At 46.6% G+C, this 26,137-nt stretch overlaps 1 protein-coding gene across 1 annotated transcript in view; it reads left to right on the top strand.

The window, feature by feature from the left end:
• The window catches only part of INTS7 (integrator complex subunit 7), a 293,620-nt gene extending 273,895 nt beyond the window's left edge, over positions 1-19,725 (top strand). Inside the window, exon 20 of the mRNA XM_085612860.1 lies at positions 19,286-19,725. Within this exon, the coding sequence (XP_085468986.1) occupies positions 19,286-19,567 (282 nt within the window). The 3' untranslated portion in view covers positions 19,568-19,725. The remainder of the gene's footprint in view (positions 1-19,285) is intronic.
• Positions 19,726-26,137: the final 6,412 nt, after the last annotated feature.

Raw genomic sequence — 26,137 nt, 5'->3', positions numbered from 1 at the left:
TAGCGGTCTACGGCCACAGCCTGTGGTGTCACAGTGGGGGAGGTCAGCATGACCAGGTGTCTTAGCACAATATACGTAATACTAGTTTAGCATTGACACTTACCATTAACGAGGAAGAGGCTCTAAATCTCACTTGCTGCTCTACCATCAAATCCTACCCCGTGCCGAATTGGAAAGGGCGGCACGTAAAATGCCTGTAAAATGACGTCTGGCCTAATGCAGGGATGCAGCCTGCAACGCCTAAAAACAGGACGCCGACAGCATCACTGGCCTACAGTGGCTATCGCCAAAGTCGCAAATCACACTGAAGGGCTTTAGAAAGGTAAGTCCAGCATCATGAATCACATTGCAGAAAGTTGATTTATTGCCTGGCTTCCGGATCCTTGTTAACAGCGAGGTTGCACAGGCAGCCTGTAACAGGTACCCCAGACTTATATACATCAATTTATTTAGAGATAGGATCTGATATTGTAAATAAATAATTTGATGTATTTAATATTTTTTTGCAGAAAAGATGTAGGAATTTCAGAGAGGCGCAGCCACAGAGCCCTAAAACAGGAACTGCCCCTGCCCTCAATGCAACACATCTGCCTCCACCACTATCTCCGCACTCTCTCCACTGGAGTCACACGGCCTTGACTCTGGACTAGGCAGCCCTTGCTACCAAAAAGACCGTTATGAGGAGTCCTTTAGGCCCCAGGATGGGTTGAGGACTGGAAAGAGTATTCGGTAGGCTCCCAAAAAATCTAGAGCTCTACCCTGCCAAGCCAACCCCTCCAGACGATACTACTGCATACCATGCAGTATTACAAAGAGATTAACAACGCCATTAAGGTAAGCTCCACACAGTTGCAGATGAGGACGACTTCCTAGTCAAAACTCTGACTGAGCATGTGGTCCATTATTTCCCAATGTTGAAGGGCATGCTCAACTCAGCCTCCGACCATTTAAAGGAGCAAGTGGAAGCCAGGGTGGTTACCCCCATGTGAAGAAGAAATACAAGCCTGCTCAAGGGGACCCAACTTACATTCCTGGACATATTGTCCCTCATTTCTTAGTTGTGCTCACTGCTCTTAAAAGGGCATGTGCACAGGCCACTGACTTAGCCGAATCCACGGGTGCCGTATGGTGCCGCAGTCCAAAATCTCTTTCAGAAGCAGCAAGATTGTGAAGTACCAAATTAGGAGGCTCAGGTCAGAGACCCTAAGTCCAAGAGTACCAAAAGTCCTTTTAGGACCCCAGCAGCTTAACAACTTCCAGAGGGCCTATAGGAGAAATAGGCATGGAAAAGGCAGAAGTGGCTCTGCAATGGGTTCCTCCACAGCAAAGCAATGACTTCTCCAGTATTGGATCTTTCATGGAGTCACATGCTTTTAAAAAAAATATATCGTTTTACTAGAAAAATGACAAGCAATAAGGAGACCAGTAGCTTGTGTATCATCATACATCAACACAGTAAAGAAAGTGCAGATCAGACATTGCTAAACAGTACCAACGCTACCAGCCTTCTGCATTACAGATTTTGGCAATTGAATTAGAGCAGTTAGAAGGCAAGACTTCAGAGCCAGCTTAAATGAAGGAAGCGGAGGAAACCCCCTCTGTAGTCATTCCATTTCCCCCCGATTTTCATCCATTTCCGAGGACAGCCATGGCTTTCATATATCACCCTCTCAGCCAGCATGCACCATTCCATGTCCCACTTATAGTCCCTCAATTGTGGTGCTTAGTCGAGCAAAGTTATGTTTGGCTACTGCCAGTCCGAGGGTCACCCAGGTTTGCTCCATACGGTTAAGGTCAGTTGCATGTCAAATGTAAAACAGACACCATTTAGCGTAAGTTGCCATATTGCTCCCACATAGGTCGATAGATTCACCTGCTTGAATCATTCCCCATCGCCGGTGTGAGAGTCCCACAGTATAATTATAAAGCAGTACTGTGTTATACATATGTCAAACAGGCTGTAAAACAACATATTTAGTAAACAATTCACATCCTTTAAAAAGAACTAAACTTCAACCATTTAGGCTGCAGCTTTCTTTTAACCACTCCCCTAAGGGTCTGATATACTTCAGATTTTCACCCGCACATCCTATGATGGTGTCCTTGAGCTCTGCTCAATTCTCTTCCGAAAAGAGGCTAATTATCAAGATTTCAACTCCAGCAGCAAGTAATATTTATAGAATGTTTTCTCTCCAACTCTGACAACAGAGATTCTGAAAAACCATTACCTCAAAAAAGAGCCTTTTCAGGCTTTGTTGCTCCTGTGGGAAGAAGAGACTTTATTCAGCAGATGCCTACAAAAAAAGTATATATTGTTTATTTCCTTCACACAGAGTAAAAGATCTGTCGTACTTTTTTCTCCAAGACCTTGAAGAATAGAGAAGTTCGGCTACTGCTGTGGCTTCAAAAGCTCAAGACCAAAGACACACCAATCTCTGATGAGGAAAATGAAAGTACCTCAGAATCATCTAGAAAGTCTCACAAGAGAGAGCGCGAAAAAGAGATCAGAGGCTCGTTCATCTAAACATCACAACACTGAATAACCTAAAAAGGCTTCGAAAAAGAGTAATCACAGACTTTATGAAGAGCAAAGCCCATCTTCAAAACACTTCAAAGAGGAGAATTCCTCTAACTCCAGTTCTGAGCTTACAACTCCATCAAGTAAGGTTTTGATTACGTTTAAAAAAGATTGTCAACGAAGCGACAATGAGCAAACCGTCAAAGACAGTAAAGGCATTAACAAAAACCTCGTCAAAGTCATTACCAAAGCAGGTTTCCGGAAGCTATTTTAACCATGATGACATCCACCTCATCGACAGTCAAGCTGTCAACTAGAAAGTCGACGGCGATACAATTAGCGACATCGCCAACAAAAAAGTTAATCCTTATTTCAGAAAATCGTATTCCTATGCCCTAAATATCTGAACATACATCTCTCAGTAAAGTGCAACCGTTACCACCAAGTCACCTGTTAGATTTGGAGGAATCTAATGATGATAAGAAAGACGATGATAGACCATTTGGTCCCACATACAGCCCAACTGACCTCCATGTTAAATATCAGGATAATGACTACATGAAGGGTTAATACTTCCCTCCTCATAATACCCAAGAGTTGAGGAAAGGGACACCACTATAATATTTTAGGAATATGAACTGTACAATCAAGAATATAGATATAAAGAAGAGATGATGCAAGATCCCAGAGCACTGGTTATAGACTTAACATTTATGCTAGCAGATTACAACAAAATGTTTCATGGTCCTTCCAAGTCCTCACCACCAAAGCAACCTTTTGTTCCACATTCTTCGGAGGTTCAGCCATCAACATCTAGAGCCTCTAATCGGATTATGAGTCCAAAAACTCAAACTCTGAAAGTAACGATTATCCCACCATACATGCAGGAAGATGTATTGTTCTGATGATAAGAGGGGAAGGGGAGGTGCAGGTTAGACCAGGATAAGGGATCAGAATCGGATATCTAATGGTGAATGCTTGACAATGTTCAGCATTCCGTCCTTCATCTTTTTGTCTTGCTATAGTCTCCCTAAGTGGGAAGGGTAGGCCCAGATGTAGGTCCCGTGCTCGCTGCGCAACTGGATTCAAGCTAGCCTGGCTGATGCCCCGGAACAGGTCTCAGTATGCTAGTTTTCTGGTCCAGGGAGGACCTGGCCTGGCAGTTCAGGATGGACTGTTCCCTTGGGGAGCAGGATCAAGACTGGTTAGGATATAGCTGGGTCCAAACTGGGGTGGCATGGTGAGTAAAGATACAATGTATTTAACCCAGATCTGTGACTGGGGATGAATGTTTGACAATGTTCAGCATTCAGTCCATCATCTTTTTGTGTTGCTACATGACTATTTAGCTCACATTCCTCCACCATCTGCTCCTAAACATGCTGACTCACCACCATATGACATAGGAGGGTTTTGGAAAGGCATCCAAAAGATTTGATATTCCCATTCCAGTTCAACAAAATTACTGTTTTCATTGAATGTAAAGAACCATCGTGAAAGTAAGTAAAAGCAATTCCCATAATAGGCATAATCTGGAATGAGGGAATTAAAGTAATGAAAAACCAAGCAACTGTGTTAGCAGTCATCCCTCATCTGGACAAGAAATATAAGACACCAGACGACACTCCAGCTTTTCTCACTGGACACCCTAAAGCTGACTCGGTTGTAATGCAAGCAGCTCAATGCCATTCAAGAAATCTATCTGCACCATGCAGTACTCCTCCAGATCGGGAAGTGAGACATTTTGATAGTATAGGCAAGAGGTTTTCTACCATAGCGTCAACCACAATAAGAGCAGCTAATGCCCTAGCCGTTCTTGGACGTTATGATCGGCAGATGTGGTCGGACATCAACGCGTTTAACTGAGTTCTTGCCAGAAGATAAACAGTTGGAAGCTAAGAAAATTCTCCTGGAAGGAGAAAAGACATGATGGGAAATGATTGACTGTGCTTTAGACATCACAGCTACAGGCTTTAGACAACTAGCAGGAGCTAATGAGTATCTGTCCTCAGATGACTTCGTGAGGATCGTCTGTTGCAGCAGCAGGGCAGGGTACTGCATCCAGGCCTTTACACTTTGCATCTCCCTGCTTGGAGTTTGAGCAGCGGCAGTAGACCTCCTTTGACCTTCCACCAGAGGAGTTTGATGTCCTCTTAGCAGCGAAATGTTCTTTCCCGAAATCATTGTACGCCAGCTGTTGGGACAAATTTGTGGATTGGTGCAGCACATGACAAATTGATCCATTACAAGCAGAGTTGTCCGAAGTTTTGTTGTGTGTTCTGTCCCTGGCCCAGCAAGGACTTGCTTTGGGCACTGTTAAGGGCTACTTTGGGATTTGTTTGCAGTTGCCAGATCAGCCCTCCTTTAAATCACCTCTTCTGATGACATTTTTAAAAATATTTGCAAAATGTATTTCCTCCATTCCCTTGATCATGCCACAGTGCGACTTGAACTTAGTCCTCGCTTTTGTTGATGCGCTCCTCTTTTGGGCCCCTGCACAGTTGTCCATTGAGACTTCTGGCGTTGAAGACGGACGTTATCGCCCTATTGGCTACATCTGTGAGCAAGCTGTTGACTCCTTCTGTCAAACCCCGTTATCCAACTTTCTATCTAGATAAATTGGTGTTAAGTACTCGGGCTTCCTTTCTACCGAAAGGGGTCACTCCATTTCATGTTGGGCACACTATTTCTTATGGAGGAGGAAGAGCGACTCCATTGTTTTGACCCTAAGAGGGCACTAAGCTTTTACATTGATCACACCAAAGAACACCGGATAGACTGTCCGCTCTTTGTTGGGGTTTCCAGCACAAAGAAGGGCAAGCTTGTGCTAAAGCAGACCATCTCTTGATGGATTGTTTTCTATATAAAGATCTGCTACATACTGGCAAAGAAGCAGCCCCCAGAAGGCTAATGGCATACATTTCTACCAAGGACGAACCTGCTATCACTGTAGTGGTATGCAGAGTGCTCGTCTTGGATTTTTGTCAAGCATTGGTATACGTGTCCATGAAGCACTACTGTCTAAATAGTCCTGCAGAGAGGGGCATTGTGCCCCAGGGACGGCTTTAGTGCTGCTGGCGCCTCGTGCGACAATGTTTGTTGGTGCCCCCCATTGACCACCTCCGCCACAGATTCCCTCACAACCACCCTTTAACAATTCCCTTCAAATCTACATAAGTACTCCCTCTCGGATGCATATAATTCATTTCATAGCACCACTCATACCAGTGTAGAGTGTCCGAGCACTTTTACATCTCACACACTACATAGAGACAATCAATCATATATGTGTAAATCAGTGTATCGGAAATGTTACATAAGAAAGAGGACTACAAGATGTGGGAGTGACATGTCATCCATACTGGTAGGCAGTATATGTTAAGAATGCCTTCTCTGGAGAAGCATGGTGCAACACCATGGTTGAGGGTTCTCTTTAATAATAAGAATTGATTTCTACCCAAAATGAACCCTTTTTGCAACATTAGGAGAATGAAAGACTGAGGAAAAAATTGTAACGCTCTGAACTGTACCTTGCTTAAAGCATGTAGCTTTTTGATGACTGCTCTATATTAGGATTTTAACTTAGACACTGCAAGTAACAAAAGGATCTCACTGACAAAAGTATTAACCCACTGACCTATTTACAGTATATGCACTGGTGATCTGCATGGTGCACGTTCTTTGCAGCAGGCATATTAAAATTCTGTGGTACCTTTTGATGTGTCAAAACTTGTACTAGACAAAAAAAACGATGTCTCTGCAGGAAGAACTTGAATCACCGGAGTAATTTTGAAATTTTTATTGATGCCTGAAAATTGTTGGAGGCCAGAACACGGCAGCAGGTACTTTGAAAACCTAAATATACTTACAAACATGGCACCCCCACCTGAAGTCAACGCCCGGTGCGATGGCACCGGTTGTACCGGTCGCACTGCCCTAGAGCCGGCCTTGTTGTGCCCACTCCGTCCTGCCGGACGTTTTGGTCTAAGCTTGTGCACAGATCTACAGCCTTCGCAGATACTGCAATGGTATTTATTCACATAGTGAGAAAACTGCAGTTATAATTATCCATCAAAAGAACAAGTTACCTACCTTGTTCTTCTAGTCTTTGTGTTTCGCCTTCCTCCATTGGAGGGAGCTGTACATGGGGCTGGAGATAATTGTAACTTTACCTTTCCTGGTGTTAAGTGAGTCAACATTTGCCTTGTGGCGCTTTGATCGGCATGTGAAGCTCTTTACTTTCAGTCTTTATTTATTTATTTGAGTTTTACATAGCGCAGGCTAGACCCGGAGGTATCAGAGCGCTTTACATAAAGAAACATTGTATTACAAGTCTTTATGGATTGTTGGCACGTCTGGACCACCTACTTCCTTGTTCATCACAACAACAAAAAAACCCTAGGTAATAATTAAAATGGGATGTTAGAATAAAGGATCATCCTGCAGCCTGCATGTTATGGTTTAGGGCTATGTAGAATATTTTTGGATATCTGTCAGACGTTGGTTTTACCTGGTCTCTAGCGAGGCAATACTTATTCTTTCCTACCTTCTTAAGTGTTCGTGTGTCTGGCAAGTTTGTGTGCTGGATTGCTACATGGGGTTATTCCGCTCCTGGACAATGGTGTTTGTTTCCAGCATGGACTTCATGAACTATCACCTTCATGGGTGTGAGTGACGCTGTTCTTGTGTGTCTCCTCAGACCCTCCTCCTGAAGGTTATTGATTTCATATTGATTCAGAAGGTGAGGAATCTGCAGTTGTAAGTGTCCATCAGAAGTATAAGTTACTAACCTTTGGTAACAATGTTTTGTAGTGGATACTCCTTCTATCTGCAGATTCCTCACCATCTTCCCTGTCTGAGGGGTATTGTGAGATTAATAAGGATCCAAGTTAGCTTTTGAACTGCATCTCTGTGTTTTCACTCTTGTTTTTGCCGCTAAGAGCGTGGAAAAAAGGATCAGGATTGACGTCAGAGCATTGGCGTGGTACCATACACTACTCCTAGGCATCCTATCCAGGGAAGCTCTGGAGTTGTGTTGGAGCCGTGGCATTATCTGCCATCTCAGGAGAGCTATTTCAACTTTTCCAGATCCTGTCTAGCACCTGCAGCAGTTTCAGCAAGTGAGGAATCTACAGGTTGATATTGTGTCTGCCAGAAACATTGTTACTAAATGTAAGTAACTTATACTGAGCTACGTGATACAATAGAGTTTCTAAACTTCAAAAACAATTGTTGGCTGAAGTAAGTTGTGGTCTTCTTTTCCACTACAAGAGGATCACATCGCTAATCTCAGTCTCCCTTCTATTCAGAAAAAGACAAAGGTTTCCGTAAGAAATTCAGAAGGGGGGAATAACTGTCAGGCAGATACATGAAATGACCCCAGGTATATAATGTTTCAGTGAAACATTCATTTTTAAATTTTTAACTTGACCCCTTGTTGATATCGGGAGCTAAAACCATCGAGTCTTTTTTCATACATTTTGCCCAACAGACCAGAACTAAAAAGAAAACAGTGCAAAGATAACACACATAGTTTGACAGCATGTTGGACAGAAATCAGTGGTGGCTGGTGGAATTTGAAACTGGTGCGGCGTATGCAGAACCTCATTGACAGATTTCTAACTCTATCCTCGACTGGGCTCCCCGATGATTTTAAGATCAAGCATTGGTTTTTGGTGTTTTGATCAGCTGCTCTCCCTTTTGTTATTGAGTAAATCATGATCCTCAAAACATTTGTCTATAATAAATTAACCTCATAAACCATTCACATACCAGGCGATGGAGAGAGAGTGAGCCTTTAACACTGAGCGTTTGAGTTGTGTTCTAAACATAACAGAGGCCATCTTTAAACTCAGTTACTCAGATTGAACAGCATTGCAAAACGTGTGCTGGCTTCCCCTTTACATCAGGTAAAAGAAAAAAAACACGACGAAAGTGAAATGGGAAATACATCTGGGATAAAGAAGTCAAGTCTTGCGCTCAAAAAGACTCCACTGTCCATAGTTATTGGGCAAGTGCGACCCTTTTTCAGTTCTACACAAACACCGTCAGCATTATTTATTTTACAATGCATATAATTCTCCGATTCGCGGCACTTAATATTCGCGGGGGGTGGGGGGGAAGAAATCGGAGGGGGGTGTCACGCGGGTGTTGCAGGGGAGGGGGGGATGTAAAAAGAAAATGAAAAGTTAACTTACCTGACCGGGTCTGCCTCTGCTGCTCGGCCGGTCCCGCGCCGTCCCTGCTGCTTCCGAACACAGGAACTTGCATGCTGCTCCCTCCCATGCTGCTCCCTCCCCTCCTGTAAAGCCAATCACAACGCTGCAATGGCAGCGTTGAGATTGGCGCTGAGTCCGGGGCAGCGCCCAGCCGGGCACCAGTAGGGACGCCATTTTCTCTATGTAGGCTGCATGCAGCCTACATAGAGAAAATTTAGAGAACGCATGACTGCTTTGGTCGGCCCCCAGGGCCGACCAAGCAGTCTGGGCACTTAGAGTGGTGCAAGCCACTCCTACCTGGCCCGCCCCCAAACAGGCATACCCTCCCGCGGGAGTCCCGCCTCCCCCGAACCAGGCATACCCCTGACGTCTGCTTTCTCGCAGCGCGAGAAGCCGGAAATAAAATGGTATTTTAAATACCATTTTATTTTCTTCTTCTGGCGCTGCGAGAAAGCAGTAGGGCGGCATCCCAACGCCCTAATGGAGCGGCCGCCACTGACAGAAATACTCACATACAAGGACTTATGAGAAAGGTAGAAGGGGATTTGGGAGGTACGAGGGGAATTAGAACATGTCTTTTATTTTTGCCCTCAATGTCACATGAAGTTGGCAGAATCCAATCGCCATCAGGCATGATATGTCTCTCCTTATTATCACAGTGAAAGCTGCTGCTTCAAATCTAAGAAAACAAACCATTTGCTTTGTGATCACACTACATCACCAGAAAATCGAATGAACTGACCAAACTTATTTCCAGGGGCAATTCAGATAAAGAGGGCTCTGTATTCTAGTTTTTGGCCACCCACAAATCTACCCGTAGAGGCACCGTGATTTCAAGTCGAAATGGGACTTATTGAAACACCACATCCAAGGTGTGCTGAGTGAATTCTCTCTGAGCCTTGACTCCTTTCGACATAAGGATCCCAAACAACTGCCACAAAGAATCTGGATGTTTGGCTCTTAAAAAACACACCAATGCAGAAGCTGATCAACCCCAAAAGGTTACACCCAGAAGCAGGCAGCCTCCAAAGGGTGCTTTGAAAGTGAGTATGCACAAACCTCGAAAAGAGGTTGATCTGAAAGTGAGTTTCCTAGCGAGCAGTCGACTCTGGAAGGTGAACAAGAAATCCCTTATCATCTTTTCAAAAAGACCAAAGGAATAGTTTGGATTCATGGCAAAAACACATCTGCATTGGCCCAGACATGAGACAGATTGCTGCTAGACAGAAAACGACATTGTTGGACTCAAAGCTTATAGGCACTAACAACAAAATTATGTTAAATAAATAGCCAAGCATTTATTTAATGGTTAATTGCAGTTAAATGTAGCAACTACAGTGTCCTGCACGGCTTAACTTTAGAAACCCCCTCATTTGTAAAGACATCTTGCAGCAAACGTGTTAAAATATGATAGTCTCTTAAAACTCATAAAGTGTATTTCATTAACGTGTAGAACTGTTCGACCTTAGTAAATCAGATAAAATCAGTGCATTGAGAAGTATTTTTTTAAGTGATAGTTTTCCAACATTAATTTATAAACATTCATGCTTTTCCCCCACCCTGACAACAATGCCTATAGTGAATTAAGAGGCAAGTCATTTATGTGCACCCTTTGGGTAGCCAGGCTTCCCATTCTACATTAACAACACTATAGTTGAATAAATCTGATAGACTTCTAGCTGCAGATTCCTTACCTTTGAATTACCCAGGCGTCAGGCTGGATCCGGAAACATATGCTCAACAATACCCCTAGCACGTCGGGCATCTGTTATGACGTTTTGGTACCTATATAGGCGCCACCCAGGCATGTGGTAGTCAGTAACTTTCGTTTTTTCCATGCCTAAAGCGCAGGACCACAAAGTAACTGACAAAGTTGTATGAAAACTATGGCCCTGAAATGGGAAGTAACTCTAGCGCTACAAAATTAGTCTGCAAAGCGGGGAGGCATGGGGGGGATGTAAGGAATCTGCAGCTAGATAGAGTCTCTACCAGATAATGCGTTAACTTGTTCATCAAACCCAGAAAATGGTTTTGTACAACGCACATCCTGAAGTCATGTATTTCAAGGTCCTCTTATATGTAATAACGAAGAAAAGGGGGGAAAGTTTAACAAAACAATTGCCTAGGATCCCACAGATTGGTCAAGTGGGGGAAGACAGGATTGATCCCAGGTTTTCTTGGTCCACATTGTGAAATCGAATTTTGCTACTAAATGTGCATGCTTTGTTTTCCTTGCACCCACCCTGCCCCCAACTACCACCCTGCTGACATCAGTGTGGCCCTTAGTCAGACCATACCTCAAACACATTAGCCCCTGGGAAAATGTTTACAAGTAGCCGTGCTCTAAAGGAAGCAGGTCTTAAATATACTGTTGGGGTTGTATACTGGCTGCCTACCTTTGAAACGGTCCAATTCCAAGGCAGCTCCACCTCTCCAGGATGTGATGAACTCCCAGCACAGTTGGTGAACTCCAGTTGGTGTGTTATTGGCGTGCACCATAACAATGCATGCACTTCAGTGTACTGGAGCCAAGATCATCATTTCTAGCCATGAGTACCTTTCTCCTCTCCAACTCGATATGTGCTGTTATAGGTACTTTCGGACAATACTTACATCATCCATTCCATTAGTCGGCATGATTGAGTAGGTTCTTACACTTCGTGCTGGGAAGCCTTACACTTGTAGCAGTGGGCTCTACAAAGAGGCCTTATCCAGGTGGCAGTCCATCTTGTGAGGACCTGAGTTGCCTTTTTTTAGAGGATCACAAATAAGAGGTCCATCTGGATATGACAGACATCATGTTCTCCACGCTAGAATGTCTGTGCACAGATTTCTTTACCAACGCTTTGAACAAGAGGTGCCCTCTGTTCTGTGCCCTGCATCTTCTGCCACATGATTCTGACAAGATGCCTTCTGATTTATCTCATTGCAGGGTCTGTTTTTTCCTGTCAAATAGATTCTTCTGCTTTCAAAGGTACTGCGGAAGGTGCAAGAAGATATGAGTATAACTGGATTCATATGCTTTGACTAAGAAGGTGTTGGGTCTGCCAGATGTGCAGTGCCAAGTCCAGTTCTCATGTTGGTATGCGTTGACCCCAAGCAAAGGACGATCCCTTTCACTAGCCACACTTCTCTGCGATGATAGTGTGCGCCACCTGAAGAATGTGTCCGTAGAAAGAAAGACTACTGACAGAGGAGAAAGCATGTGACATAAAAAAAAAACACCTGGCTGGAATTCTAGCAAGGAGATGACTACCAGCCTTACACAAGAGAATACAATTGGTCAGGCCATACAAAGACCAATAGGCAGAGTAGTAGGAGACAAGAATCCAAACCGGTAGAACTACAGACCTGGTGCAGGCCTACACAATGAGTGACATACAACAAAACAATTCTCTACAAAAACTAAGAAGTAGTACTGGGGAAAAAAGGTATCTGAAAGAAACACGTAGTGATAGATTCCTTACCTTAGAATTACCCCCAGGCGTCAGACTGGATCTGGAAAGTTTTCGTCAGCAGTACCTCTGCGCGTAGAAAGGTGGCGTCGTGCTGTTCCGCATCCGTTGTTGGCGTCGTGGTCCCGAGATGACGTCGCAGCAGCTACTTAGACACCACCCTCATGCGCTGACATCAGTTCTTTCTTTTTCTGCGCCAGCAAGCGCAGATCCGGAGAGAGTGGTACCCCCAGTCACGTTTTGACTGAGTTTTTCGACTCCTGGTGCCGTAGGGATGCCCGGCTTCAAGTCTTGCAGGGACTGTCATCGCATGATGTCGGTGTAAGACCAGCACCGCGTGTGTCTCTCCTGCCTGGGGCGTGACCACGACCCTAAGTCTTGCCCCGACTGCTGGGCCATGGCACCGAAGACTTTGCGGGAGTGGTCCCGAAAGTTACTTGAAGTCCGGCAGTCGGCTCCGCGCCGCTCTAAGTCCCGGTCCCTTGGGAGGTCGAGGGACCGGTCGCAGAGCCACCACCATCGTTCGTCGGGATCGAAGTCTTCACACTTGGACGAAGACGAAGCATGACAAGAAGTCGAAGAAGCGCCATCGCTCTCTGGCTTCCCGTCACGGGACGCAGCTGAGGATGCGGGTGGTGCCTCTCCGCGGCTCCGGCAGAGCCTATGCAGTCACCTTCTGCCTACGCACCCTTCCCGGGTCCGTCGGCGACTCCGGCCCAGCTGCAGGGCTTTCTGTCAGCCATGGCCAGCCTCTTTGGGCCGTCGGGCCCCTTCAGCGCGCCTTCGGGCCCCACGGGGGGGTCCTCGCCCTTTACTGTCAGCAGCTCCGGCATCCCTGTCGGCGCCGCAGGACTCCCATGGATCCAGGCCAGGATCCCGGTCGAAGCCAGTTGACCTCGTGACACCTCCACCGATCCCACCGGCACCACCTCCGACGTCGTCCGTGGTACCGGACGACGTCGGCCCCTGTCCCAGCCCCAAAGTGGACACTGCGCCGATGGGGCCTTTCTACCCCTATGTCCAGACTCCTTATTTTAGGCCTGTACATCAGCCTCAGGAAGAAGGGGAGGACTGGGAGGGGTCTGAGGACCCTCTCACAGCTCACTGTGAGTATGACCCGGACTGGGCAGAGGAACTGGGGGATGCCAGCGGTCTTGATACCTCTCCTGACCTTGGCATGCTAACTCCTCCTGCCGTGGCTACGGCGGAGGGTGCAAGTTACGAAGTAGTGTTGCGTAGGGCGGCTGAGGCCCTCCACCTCGAGCTCCCTACAGTGGCCGTTAGGACCAACCTCCTGACAGAAGTGCTTCAGTCGGCAGATACCTCTTCGGAGCCACTGCTGCCTTTTAACGATGCACTTTCAGACGTTCTTTTGGGCACTTGGTCCAGGCCCAACACAGGGGCTCCTGTGAATATGAACGTGGCCCGACGCCATCGCCCGGCCCCAGGTGACCCCCTTTTCCTTTCCCAACACCCCACCCCTGAGAGCTTGGTTGTCCAAGCCTCTACGACCCAGAGCGCATTCCCTACCGCACCCCCGGACAGGCAATCCAAGAGACTGGAACAGTTCAGAAAGAAGATTTTTTTCTTCCGACAGTTCAGGGCTGCGGTCTGTGAACACCGCTTGCCTCTTGGGCCGTTATTCCCACCCTGTGTAGGATACGGTGGCGCAAGTGCTGCCTCAGTGTCTGGAGGTGGCCCGGACAGTGCTCTCTCAAGCTATTGTGGATGAGAGGGATGCAGCCAAGTTCACGATCCGTTGAGGCCTTGACACCGCCAACTCGCTTGACAGCGCGATTTCCACTATAGTGGTGCTCCGCCACCACCCCTGGCTGAGCACTAATGGCTTCTCTGGGGATGTCCAGAACACTCTCATGGAGATGCCCTTTGATGGCATTCGCCTTTTTGGCAACTAGTCTGGTTTTTCAGGCCTATCAAACGCCAGTGGGTGGCAGGATTCGCGATCACCTCCCCCACTGGTGCACCATCACTACGGACAGGTGGGTTTTGCAAATAGTCTGCAGGGGCTACTCCCTCCCCTTCGAGACTACCCCTCCAGCCATGCCACCCCAGTACCACTGTATGTCAGGGGGGATCACTTGGCACTTCTTCAACAGGAAGTGGTGGCCCTCTTGGCCAAGGGGGCCAACGAGCGCGTTCCTGCGCCAGAAGTAGGACATGGTTGCTTCTCCCACTACTTTCTGGTGCCCAAGAAGGACAAGGGCCTGCGTCCTATCTTGGACCTAAGGAACATCAATCGCTTCCTCCAGAAGGAGAAGTTCAAGATGCTAACTTTAGCTCAGGTCTTGTCTGCTCTCAACCCTCGAGACTGGATGGTAGCGTTGGATCTGCAGGACGCATATTTCCATATTCCCGTCCTGCCGCCCCACCGGCGTTACCTATGGTTTACGGTAGGCCACAAGCACTTTCAGTTTACCGTGCTCCCCTTTGGCCTTACCAGCACCCCTCGGGTGTTCACGAAAGTGATGGCGGTGGTCGCAGCTCATCTGCGCAAATCAGTGGTTCCAGTCTTCCCCTATCTCGTCGACTGGCTGTTGAAGGCGGGCTCGCCCCAGGCAGTCGTCTCCCACCTCCAGACTACGGCCGACCTCCTGCATTTGCTGGGGTTCTCCGTCAATGTGCCAAAGTCGCAGCTGATTCCCTCTCAGAAGCTCCTCTTCATCGGAGTGGTTCTGGATACGATGCACTTTCGGATCTATCCTCCCGAACGGCGAGTCCATGATATTCAGGCTCTGATTCCGATCTTTCAGCCTCTATCCTGGGTTTCCGTCAGGATGACCCTGAGGCTGCTGGGCCTCATGGCCTCCTGCATCCTGATGTTCGTTCATGCCAGATGGCGTATGTGGGCTCTGCAGTGGGACCTGAAGTTCCAGTGGCAGCAGCATCAGGGGAACCTGTCAGAGTCTGTCCAGATCACGGAGGGCACTGCACAACCATTGCAGTGGTGGCTCACAAACCGGTATTGGGTCAATGGCAGATCCCTCTCCCTTCCCCAACCGGAGCACACAGTGGTGACGGATGCGTCCCTCCTGGGATGGGGGGGCCACACGGGGGAGGCTGAGATCAGAGGCCTCTGCTCTCCGGCGGAGTCCTGGCTCCATATCAACCTTCTGTAGCTCCGGGCGATCCGACTTGCACTGAAGGCATTCCTTCCCTATGTCAAGGGGAGAGTAGTGCATGTATGCATGTATTCACATACAACACCACTGCCATGTGGTACTGCAGCAAACAGGGCGGGGTGGGGTTGTGGACCCTATGTCAGGAAGCTCTGCGTCTCTGGACATGGCTGGAACATCAGGGCATTTCCCTGGTGGTTCAACACCTGGAAGGTTCACTGAATGCCAGGGCGGACGAACTCAGCCGCAGGTCCATGATGGATCACGAATGACGTCTTCACTCGGACGTGGTGTAAGGTCTCTTTCAACAGTGGAGAGAGCCTTGGTTAGATCTATTCGCCACCAAAGAGAACGCGCAATGTCAGCAGTTGTGCGCATTGGAATTTCCGAAGCAGCGCTCGCTAGGTGACGCTTTTCGTCGCGAGTGGAGTTGCGGTCTGTTGTACGCCTTTCCGCCTATACCACTGCTGCCCAGAGTGCTGAAGAAGATCAGGCGCGACCGGAAACAAGTCATTCTTGTGGCCCCGGACTGGGCTCGAAGAGTTTAGTATCCCGAGCTACTCAGTATGACCATCAATCCCCCGATCCGACTGCCTCTTCGGGAGGATCTTCTGTCGCAGCAGCAGGGGACTGTCCTCCACCCGAACCTGTCCAGTCTCCACCTCCTTGCGTGGAGATTGAGCGGCAGCAGTTGATTCCTTTCGACTTGTCTCCTGAAGTTTGTGATGTCATTCTGGCAGCCAGGCGTTCCTCCACTAAGTTGCTATACACCTGCAGGTGGGACAAATTTGTGGCATGGTGCACAGCAAAGGCTGTGGATCCCCTTTCTGCCCCTCTTTCTGAAGTCCTTTTGTTCCTTCTTTCTTTGGCCCAGCAGGGCTCTGCTCTGGGCACTATCAAGGGCTACCTTTCTGCTATTTCAGCCTTCCTCAAGCCCATGATCAGCCTTCTCTTTTCAAGCCCCTGTTGTAAATAGATTCCTCAAAGGCATTACTCACCTTTTCCCTCCTATTCCTTTTGTGATGCCACAGTGGGAATTGAACAACTGTCTTCTACGTCTATTAACCTTGAAGACTGCTTTCCTGGTTGCCATCACCTCCGCTAGGAGAGTGAGTGAGCTCCAGGCTATTTCTTGTAAACCTCCTTTTCTATCTGTCCATCCGGACAAGGTTGTGCTCAGAACCCGTCCATTCTTTCTGCCAAAAGTTGTCACTGCTTTTCACATCGGGCAAACCATCACTTTGCCCACCTTCTTTCCGCCTCCACATCCTTCCAGAGAGGAAGTGAGGCTCCACCAGCTGGACCCAAATGTGCGCTCTCATTTTACTTGAACCGCGCACAACAGTTCCGGGTGGATGTCCAGCTCTCTGTTGGCTACGTAGGTGCCAAGAAAGGTCGGGCGATACACAAGCGGACTATCTCCCGATGGGTCGTCTTGTGTATTAAATTCTGTTCTTCTCTGGCAAAGAAGGAGCCTCTGTTGTGGCTGCTCGCCCATTCCACCAGAGCCACGGGTGCCACTACGGCATTGGGACGTGGTGTCCCCTTACAAGACATCTGTCAGGCAGCTATGTGGGCCTCGCTGCACACTTTTACTAAGCATTATTGCCTGGACAGCCAAGTCCGGAGAGACGGCTTCTTTGGCCATTCAGTTCTCCGGGACTACCTGATGTGATTTTGGTTTACAGACCCACCACCGGGGTTGGTATTGCTGGGGTATCTATTCTAAGGTAAGGAATCTATCCCTACGTGTTTCTTGAAGATGAACAAGTTACTTACCTTCGGTAACAATGTATCTGGAAGAAACATTAGTAGTGATAGATTCCTTACCGCCCATCCATTCTCCCCGTTCTGCGAACTGACTTCTAGGATTAAGGTCATCCCTTTCAGGGCCCTAGTTTCAAGGCACCAGTGGTCAGTATCTTGCATGGCTCTGCATTCCTTTCGCAGAAAGTAGTGTACTGAACTGACGTCAGCATGCGAGGGCTGCGTCTATGTAGCTGCCGCGATGTCATCTCGGCAACCACGACGCCAACAACGGACACGGAGGTGCACGCCGCCACCATCCGACGCGCAGGGGTACTGCTGACGAAAACATTTCGGATCCAATCGGACGCCTGGGGGTAATTCTAAGGTAAGGAATCTATCACTACTAATGTTTTTTACAGATACACCGTTACCAAAGGTAAGTAACTTGTTCTTCAGGGAGTGAAAAACGTGCCAGAAACTGGATTAGTAGCCGGTCTCCTAGGCTACAGCAGTGGCTGAGTGCCTTGCTGAAGTAGGTAGAGGCACAGCTTTATGCAGGCAGGAGGCCCTAGTGCGCTGCTGGTATCCCATAGTGAGCATTTGGGGCAAAATATTGATGGAACTGCTTGGAAACATGAGGGATGATGCTAACCTCCCATGTCTGTTCAACTGCCACTCGATTCTATAGTTTCCACTCTTGTGCGGTCATGCTCTCCCTAATATTACCTGTTATTTTCTCCCATGGTATTCCCGCTCCACTTCAAACAGCACAGATTATTGGTAGTGTGGAGGCCTTTCAATACTGATGCGCATAATACCACGTTGGTAGGCTGGTCATGACGTAACACCATCCCACTCTAATCCCCCCCTCCCCCCTGCACCCTGTTCCTCAAGTAGCTGCACATTATTCTCAATTAACCACCGCCCTATAAAATATTCATATTGGTACTGGTACTTTCTTACCAAATTTAAACTGTGCCTTATTTAATTGATAACTGAGTTTATGTACTGTATTTTGTTGATATGTTTAGTGCATGTTGAAGGTCCTTACTGCCAGCTGACTGTGCAGTGCTGACATTTCTGTATCATAGTTTGTGGTTTGGTAGTAAGTTATGTCATTGCGTACAAACTTAAACAGTGTTATCGTATTTCATACTTGTATGTTTATTGTCTGCCAAAGAACTATGGGCCCATCACTGGCCGGATTGATGTATTGTACATCTTGCAAAAGTCATTAAAAATACTTTAAAAAGAAAAAAAGTGAACACCGGCCTGTATTTGAGCCTGGATGCCAGGCTCGCAAGCTGAACGCTGTAGCGGGACTGCAGCGTCTGCACCCAACCCACAGGTGAGGATTCAGTGGCCTGGTCACAGGTGAGGACTCAGCGGCCTTCTTCCTCGCTGTATGCAAGCCGGGACCTCGGATTTGTAACAAAAGGATCCTCCAGTGAACATACACTTTCAGGCTACTAGGGGCATGGCTGCTTCCACTGCACTCACTGGTGGCTCATCTTTGCTGGGTGGCCACTTGGTCTTTTCTTCATTTTCTATATACCTTTGCTAAAGATTATGGTCTGGCAACCTGGGGTACAAAGTGATGAATACTTCACTGCAGCTATCTTCCATGAGTTCCTTAGTTCTGTCCCACAACCCGGTGCTTTGCGCCTCTTCTTTTAAGGAGAGGAATCTGCAGAAGTGTCCACCAGAAGAAAATGCTACTTAATTCAGTAGTAATGGTTATGGTGGATAGTTTATCTTTCCACAGATTACTCACCACTCTTCTCTATGGCTTTCTGAGATAGCGGCGACAATATTAGACCAATCTCAAGGTACTTCACTGTTGTTCTGCTGTTTCCTTATCTGCTGTCATTGAGGCTATTCGGTTCTTCTCTGCACACCTCAGTTGGTCATGAAAATAACTTAAGGAACTGATTTCTGGGAGCATATACTGTCAAATGTCCGCACATCCTAGGTGGGTGGAGTTGTGCAATGCTCTGGAACAATTGCTGAGCGAAAGTTTGTCAAATCCATCCTGGGGAGATTCATTCCTAAATTTAGAAATCTGCTGGAAGATGTAGTCACTACTAGGAATATCATTGTCAAGGTAAGTAACTTTTCTTTCTTTTGTGTGTTTGATTGTTCCTAATAAAGAAAAAGTTATTCCAGAAGGTTGTTCTGAAATCTGTGCTAATGTTTTCTTCATTTCAGGTGCCTCTTGACAGCATAACAAATGAAATTGAACAAAAAGTCGAACCCCACAATGATTACTTCAGCACTCAGTTCCTGTTGAACTTTTCTGTCTTCGGCACACACAACATAACAGTAGAGTCCTCTGTCATAGACTCTAACGGAATTGTGTGGAAAACTGGTCCAAAAACAACCATATTTGTAAAATCCCTGGAGGATCCATACTCCCAACAAGTCCGCCTACAACAGCAGCAAGCACAGCAGCCATCACAGCAGCAAAGAGCTGCATACTCTCGATTTTAGCAGGTTGTACAGTACAGCAACAGGGGCACTAGCAAAGTATCTGTGTTTTTTCAAGAAATTCCAGTATTCCTACTTGTTTTATAAAAAAGAAATGGCAACTGCTGATGCTATTTGTAAAGAAAAAAAAAAATTAAAAAAATTAAATATTACGTAACCAACTTTTCTCATATACCGTCAATTACCTGCAGTATTGCTACAGTATGAAAAAAAATGCTTATGCTTATGTTTATAGTTTATATGCCCGTGTGCAAATGTAATGTTCTGTGTATTAGCCTTGTTAATTGGCTGGAGGGCCTTGAACTCAACAAAAGGCAAAGCTTCAAGTGGTTCATGGTATCTTTCTGCCTCTACTCTGCTCCACATAAGACATTTTATTTTTGTGTGTTGAATACAGGTGCTTCAACAGAAAAACAGTACAAAATGCAGTACAGTAGGAACAATTGACCTTGTTCTGTGAGCTCATCTGTGAGGGAGAAAGAAAGGCTACTGGTCAGCTGCTCTCCCCCAGCCCCATCAGTGGGAGAGAGGCAGAGCAGTGTACTGGGGCACATCTGATCTGCAGGAGTGGCCACCATCAGTCTTGCATGCCCAGTGTCTGTGAGGCCTGTCTAACTGCAGGTAGGCACTATCAGATGCAGTGGATTTTATCAGGCTTATTCTTTGCATAATTCTAGTGAGCCCTAGAATAATGGTGATGGAAATCACTGCCACTTAATTGACATCCCTAGTTACTCCAGTTTTGGAACTTTCAGAGTCACATGCCTGAATCATTCCCCGTCGTCGAGATGGGAGTCCCCGGTATATAAAAAAGCAATGCTTAGTTAAGTACACAACCGAAAAGAGGCCTAGGCCCATTTCGAATTTGCAACCCCTACCTCTCGTTATGTAAAAGAGACCAAAATGGTCCCTGAACCAATCAGAACCTCACACCCTCTAGAACACTCCTGAGAGAACCTTTTTCCCCTCCGATTTTCTACCGGGTGTTGTGCTAGGGAGTCTCCTTTTGAGCTCTGCTCAAACTTTCTCTTGCTATTTAAGATTTGGAGTTTTTTCCAGTGATTTTCAGCTACTGAGATCTTCTTCATTGCTGACTACTAATTAATTCTACCTGAGAATGTCTGGAAAAGAGAAAAAGGGTTTGTTTAGAGCCTGTGCTACTTGTTCCAAGAAGAAGCTCTACACTGATGACCCTCATTCTGACTGCATCTACTGTCTTTACCCGGACCATCAAGCGAAAGACTGTAAGGTATGTCGTACCTTTTCGAGTAAAACTCTAAGGGACCGTGAAGGATGCCTTTTAATATGGCTTCAAAAGCTTAAGGCCAGAAAGGAGGTTATCTCCAGTTATAGCAATGAGGCACCCTCTTCTTCATCTAGGAGGTCTCAAAAGAGGAAGAAATCACCTCATGCTCATACCTCAGAAGAGCGTCCTGAGAAGGCCCTCAAAAGACCACTCATGGGTCTTCTGGGTGCAGTCCCTCAAAATCGCCTCAGCGTAGAGAAAAGGAGAGTAAGGGACATGCTTCGGGGGATAAGACTGTGAAAAAGACTGGTTCTGAGCCATCTAAATCATCCCCTCATGTCAAACAATCTTTCAAGAAACCTTCGGCGAAGATTGAGGTAAAGTTAGTTCCAAAGAAGCCGTCACGACCTGTGACTGACTCTCCGTCGACGGTTTTGACACTGGTATCGTCGACGACAACTTTAACGATGACCGCTCCGGCGGGATTGTCAACGACTACAACGACAATCCCTTACCAAGATCACCTCAACCAATTCCTCAACAGGATCCAGTCACCACAGATGATGACCAAGAGGAGGGAGAGATAACGGACCCTAACGAGGAATTGGATGATTACCTTATTCCTTCGCCTTCTTCTCCCTCTCCAGTGCCGATTGACTCACCGCCTGAGGACATTGGCGGATTCCATAATTTGATGGAAAGGGCGGCGAAGAGGTTTGACCTTCCAATGTCAACTACCCAAACTGAATGTATCTTGTAGGATTTCAAGGAGACGTATCGAAAATCAGTTTGTGCCGGATGGTTAGCCATGTTTGGGAGAAGGCCTGAAGGTCATGAAGACAAAGGCGATGATCACACCGGTGCTCGCCAGACTGGAGAATAAGTATAAAGCTCCTATGGACACTCCAACTCTGTCATATCCCAGTCTGCTCAGCAGAAGTCCAAAAATCCGTCCGCTCCTACTACAACGCCTCCTGACAGAGGGTAGAAGCTTGGGTAATGCAAGAAAAAGGGTTTCTTCCATGTCTGCACTTCTGGTCAAAGCTGCTAATGCCCTTGCCATTCTGGGCAGATATGATAGGCAGATGTGGTGTGACCTTACATAGACCTGATTCCTGAGGAGAGTAGACAGGAGGTCAGGAAGATCCTTCAAGAGTGAGAAACGGCTTCGACTGAAGTCACTGATTGTGCGATGGATATCGCGACCACAGCTTTTAGATCGCTTGGAGGGGCGGCGCTGTTGCGCCGTCAAGGATGGCTGGGAGCGACAGCTTTTAGACTGAAGGTCCAAAATAATATCTTGGATCTACCCTTCGATGGGGAAGTATCACGAAGGATACAGATACCTCAAAAGCCCTGGGGACACTACAGTACCGGAAGGTGCCCTTTCGAGGAGCTAGAGGAAGAGGCCAAATATCATATAGAGGGGGATACCTACAGAACAGATACCCCTCCTACTCTACATCTTCTCAGCCGTACCGACAACAGTACGGTCAACGACAGGCAGGGGGCTATACAAAATCTGCCCCTAGAGGAAGAGGAGGTTGTCAAGGAAAAGATAACGCACAAAGACAATGACAACCTTTAGGATCCAGCTACATTTACCCTATTCCCTCCACATGTTCCCCTGGGTGGAAGAATTGCCTATCATCTTCCTCAGTGGCAAAAAATAACTACAGACCGATGGGTCCTCAATCTAATACAATTTGGACATACTCTAGAGTTCCTTCAAATCCCCCCCTTGTACTCCTCCGACACGTCAAGAGGTCAAGCATCTACGCCCGATGCGCTTGGAGATTCAGACAATGCTCCGAAAGGGAGCAGTAGAACCGGTGCCAATCTCCCAGAGAGGAAGGGGGTTTTATTCCCGTTTTTTCCTTGTCCGAAAGAATGTTCTTCAATGGCGTCCTATTCTGGACCTGAGAACTCTAAATACTTATCTCAAAAAGCAATCTTTCCGGATGGTTTCCCTCCAAGACATTCTGCTACTCTTAAACCCAGGGGATCATATGACCACCTTAGACCTGCAGGATGCGTATTTCCACATCCCCATTCATCCTTCCCACAGGCAGTATCTTTGGTTTGCTGTAGCCAGAGACCATTACCAGTTCAAGGTACTGCCGTTCGGCCTCAAATCAGCCCCGAGAAGTTTCACGAAATGACTGGCTCCAGTGGCGGCCTTTCTAAGGAAACAAAGACACCAGGTGTTTCCTTACCTGGACGACTGGTTAATCAAAGTTCCTTCACGAGCATCGGCTCAGTCGTCCACAGCGGCATGTGTAGAATTGTTTGCCGAGCTAGGCCTGACTCTAAACACGGAGAAGTCATCCCTCCATCCTACAAGGAACATCATGTTCTTGGGGGCAATACTGGACACCACAGTAAACAAAGCGTTTCCTTCCATGGAGAGGCAACAGAGGCTAATCTGTCTATCCCAGGCATTTGCAAAAAGAAAGTGTCTTTCAGTGCGCCGTTTCAAGTCACTACTAGGAACGATGTCCTCTTGCATCCCCCTCTTTCCTTTCTGCCAATTGAAAATGTGTCCATTGCAAGAAGAACTGGATCGACAATGGCGTCAGGCAGAGGGATCCTTCGACGACATTGTAAAAATCACACCGACCATGATTCAAGCAGTAGCGTGGTGGACCCAACAACGAAATATCTCAGTTGGCCTTTCTTTCCTTACCGAACCAGCTCCGCTGGTTATTACCACCGATGCATCCCTAGAAGGTTTGGGGGCTTTTCTTCAAGACCTTCAGGTCAGCAGTCGTTGGGAGTTACAGGAGCAGCAACTTCACATCAATTTAGTAGAACTCAGGGCAGTGGGATTAGCATTGCTGGCTTTCCTGCCGAGAATACAAGGATCGGCTGTACTAATCAAGGCAGACTACACAACAGCAATGCATTATCTCAACAAACAGGGCGGTACGACATCACTCTCCGTCTCAGGAAGCCCAGAAAATATGGGAATGGGCTGTTCAAAATGGAATATCCCTGAAAGCGGAACATCTTCCAGGGGATCAGAATGTCAAGGCGGACACTCTGAGCCACGAATGGGAGATCAATCAGGATATCCTAGAAGGCATTTTCCTAAGATGTGGAGAACCGACAGTGGACCTCTTCGCAAACAGATCAGAACAAAAAATGCCGGTTCTTCGCAAGTTGGCTTCACCAACGGGGATCTTGGGGGAATGCATTTTTGATGGCATGGTCAGGCGTCTTTGCCTACGCCTTTCCTCCGATTCCCCTCCTGCCACGCATTCTTACAAAGATCAAGAGGGAACCGTGCAGAATAATCCTGATAGCCTCATGGTAGCCCAGACAACACTGGTTCACGGAGCTTCTTCTACTGTCGGAGGCTCACCCGATTTGCCTCCAACCGATACCTTCGCTCTTGACGATGTCCCAGGGACAAGTACTTCATCCAGATCCGAAATCACTATGTTTAGCGGCTTGGCTCCTGAACACTGTAAATTTCAACATTTAAATATTTCATCGGAATGCAAAGATATCTTGTCAAAGGCCAGCGCAGACAGTACAAACAAATCATACAGGATGAAATGGAAAAGGTTCTGTCTATGGTGCCAGGAAGCTAATATTCATCCTCTGCGGTCGGCAGCTCATGAGATTATCCCATATATTCTGCTCTTGGCAAAATCTGTTTTAGCTCATGTATCTATTAAAGTGCATCTAGCCGCTATATCACGTTACAGAAGAACTTCCTCTGGACCATCGTTGTGGTCTGAAAGAATCATCAAACAATTCATGAACGGGTTATTTCGAACCTTTCCTCCAATATAGCCTCCACCACCTCTCTGGCAGCTGAATATTGTGTTATCTCAGTTAATGAAGCAGCCCTTCGAACCCATTCACAGAGCAGATCTCAAATTCCTATCATGGAAGGTAGCTCAGCTCATTGCACTCACTTCGGCCAGAACAGTTGGGGAGATACAGGCTCTCACTATACAACAACCTTTCTTGCAGTTTAAGGAAGACCGGATTGTACTCCGAACTAATCCGAAATTCACAACCCAAGGTGCCATCAGACTTTCTTTTGAATGAGACGCAAATTCTTAAATTTTTTTTACCTCTACCGACTACGGCGGCAGTAAGAGCTCTCCACTCACTAGTTGTCCAGCGCTGTCTCAAGTTCTATTTACAAAAAACAAAACCTTTCCGCAAGTCTTCACAACTTTTTGTATCTTTTAGTGCACCCAGGAAGGGTTTTCCTCTATCCAAAAGGGGAATTGCCCAATGGATTTCCATTCCAATACAATATTGTCATCAGGCGGCTGGGAAGCCGTTAAATGCACAAGTTTGTACTCATTCTACGAGAGCAGTGTCCACTTCCATTGCTTTGTTTGCTGGAGTACCTGCCCAGGATATCTTCAGGGCGACTTCCTGGAAGAGTACGCACACCTTCAACAGACATTACTGCCTGGATGCAGCCGCTGAGAAGTATGTGGCAGTGGGACAAGCGGTACTGAGAAACCTTTTCCAGTAACGGTGAGCTCTCTTTCTCATCCCCCCTTCGTTTATTTGTTACATATTCACATTTTATTGTGATGTTTTTATCATGTCAGATGTTAAAAGTGGTATGCTTTATTATTTTGATATCGAAAGTTATCTCAATACTGTGTGATATCTGCAAGTTTGAAAATCCAACATATATGTATATAAAGTGCAGTTCAGTCCATATGCTGGCTGAGGTCAGGTTTATGCACAATAAAATGTGCTGTTTGACTGCTCGCTATTCTGATTCAGGCATGTGAATCTATGAAAGCTCCAATACTGGAGTAAGAAAACAAGTTATACTTACTTGTAACTGTAGTTCTTCAGTATTGGAAGCTTTCATAGATTCACATGCGACCCACCCTCCTCCCCGAGAGGCTCACCTTTGGATTTTTGGCACTAACGTTATCTTGGCACAAGTGCTCGAAAATCTGAGGGGCAAAAGGTTCTCTCAGGAGTGTTCTAGAGGGTGAGAGGTTCTGATTGGTTCAGGGACAATTCTGGTCTCTTTTACATACCAAGAGTTATGGGTTGCAAAATGGAAATGGGCCTAGGCCTCTTTTCTGTTTTGTACTTATCTAAGCATTGCTTTTTTATATACCGGGGACTCACATCTCGACGACGGGGAATAATTCAGGCATGTGAATCTATGAAAGCTTCCAATACTGGAGAACTACAGTTACAGGCAAGTAACTTGTTTTCTTTTTGAGGGTACATGGACACGAAAATCTATATCTTAACATGTTTTGCAAATAGTACTTGATGAAAGCGTCAAGCTCATGTTTGAGGATCATGCACCTTTCCTAAAAATGAAA

The sequence above is a fragment of the Triturus cristatus genome, chromosome 6 (genome assembly GCF_964204655.1).
Source record: "Triturus cristatus chromosome 6, aTriCri1.1, whole genome shotgun sequence".
NCBI classification, from domain to species: domain Eukaryota; kingdom Metazoa; phylum Chordata; class Amphibia; order Caudata; family Salamandridae; genus Triturus; species Triturus cristatus.
The sequence above is the reverse complement of the archived record's forward strand: the minus strand, read 5'-3'. Positions and strand labels throughout refer to the sequence as shown.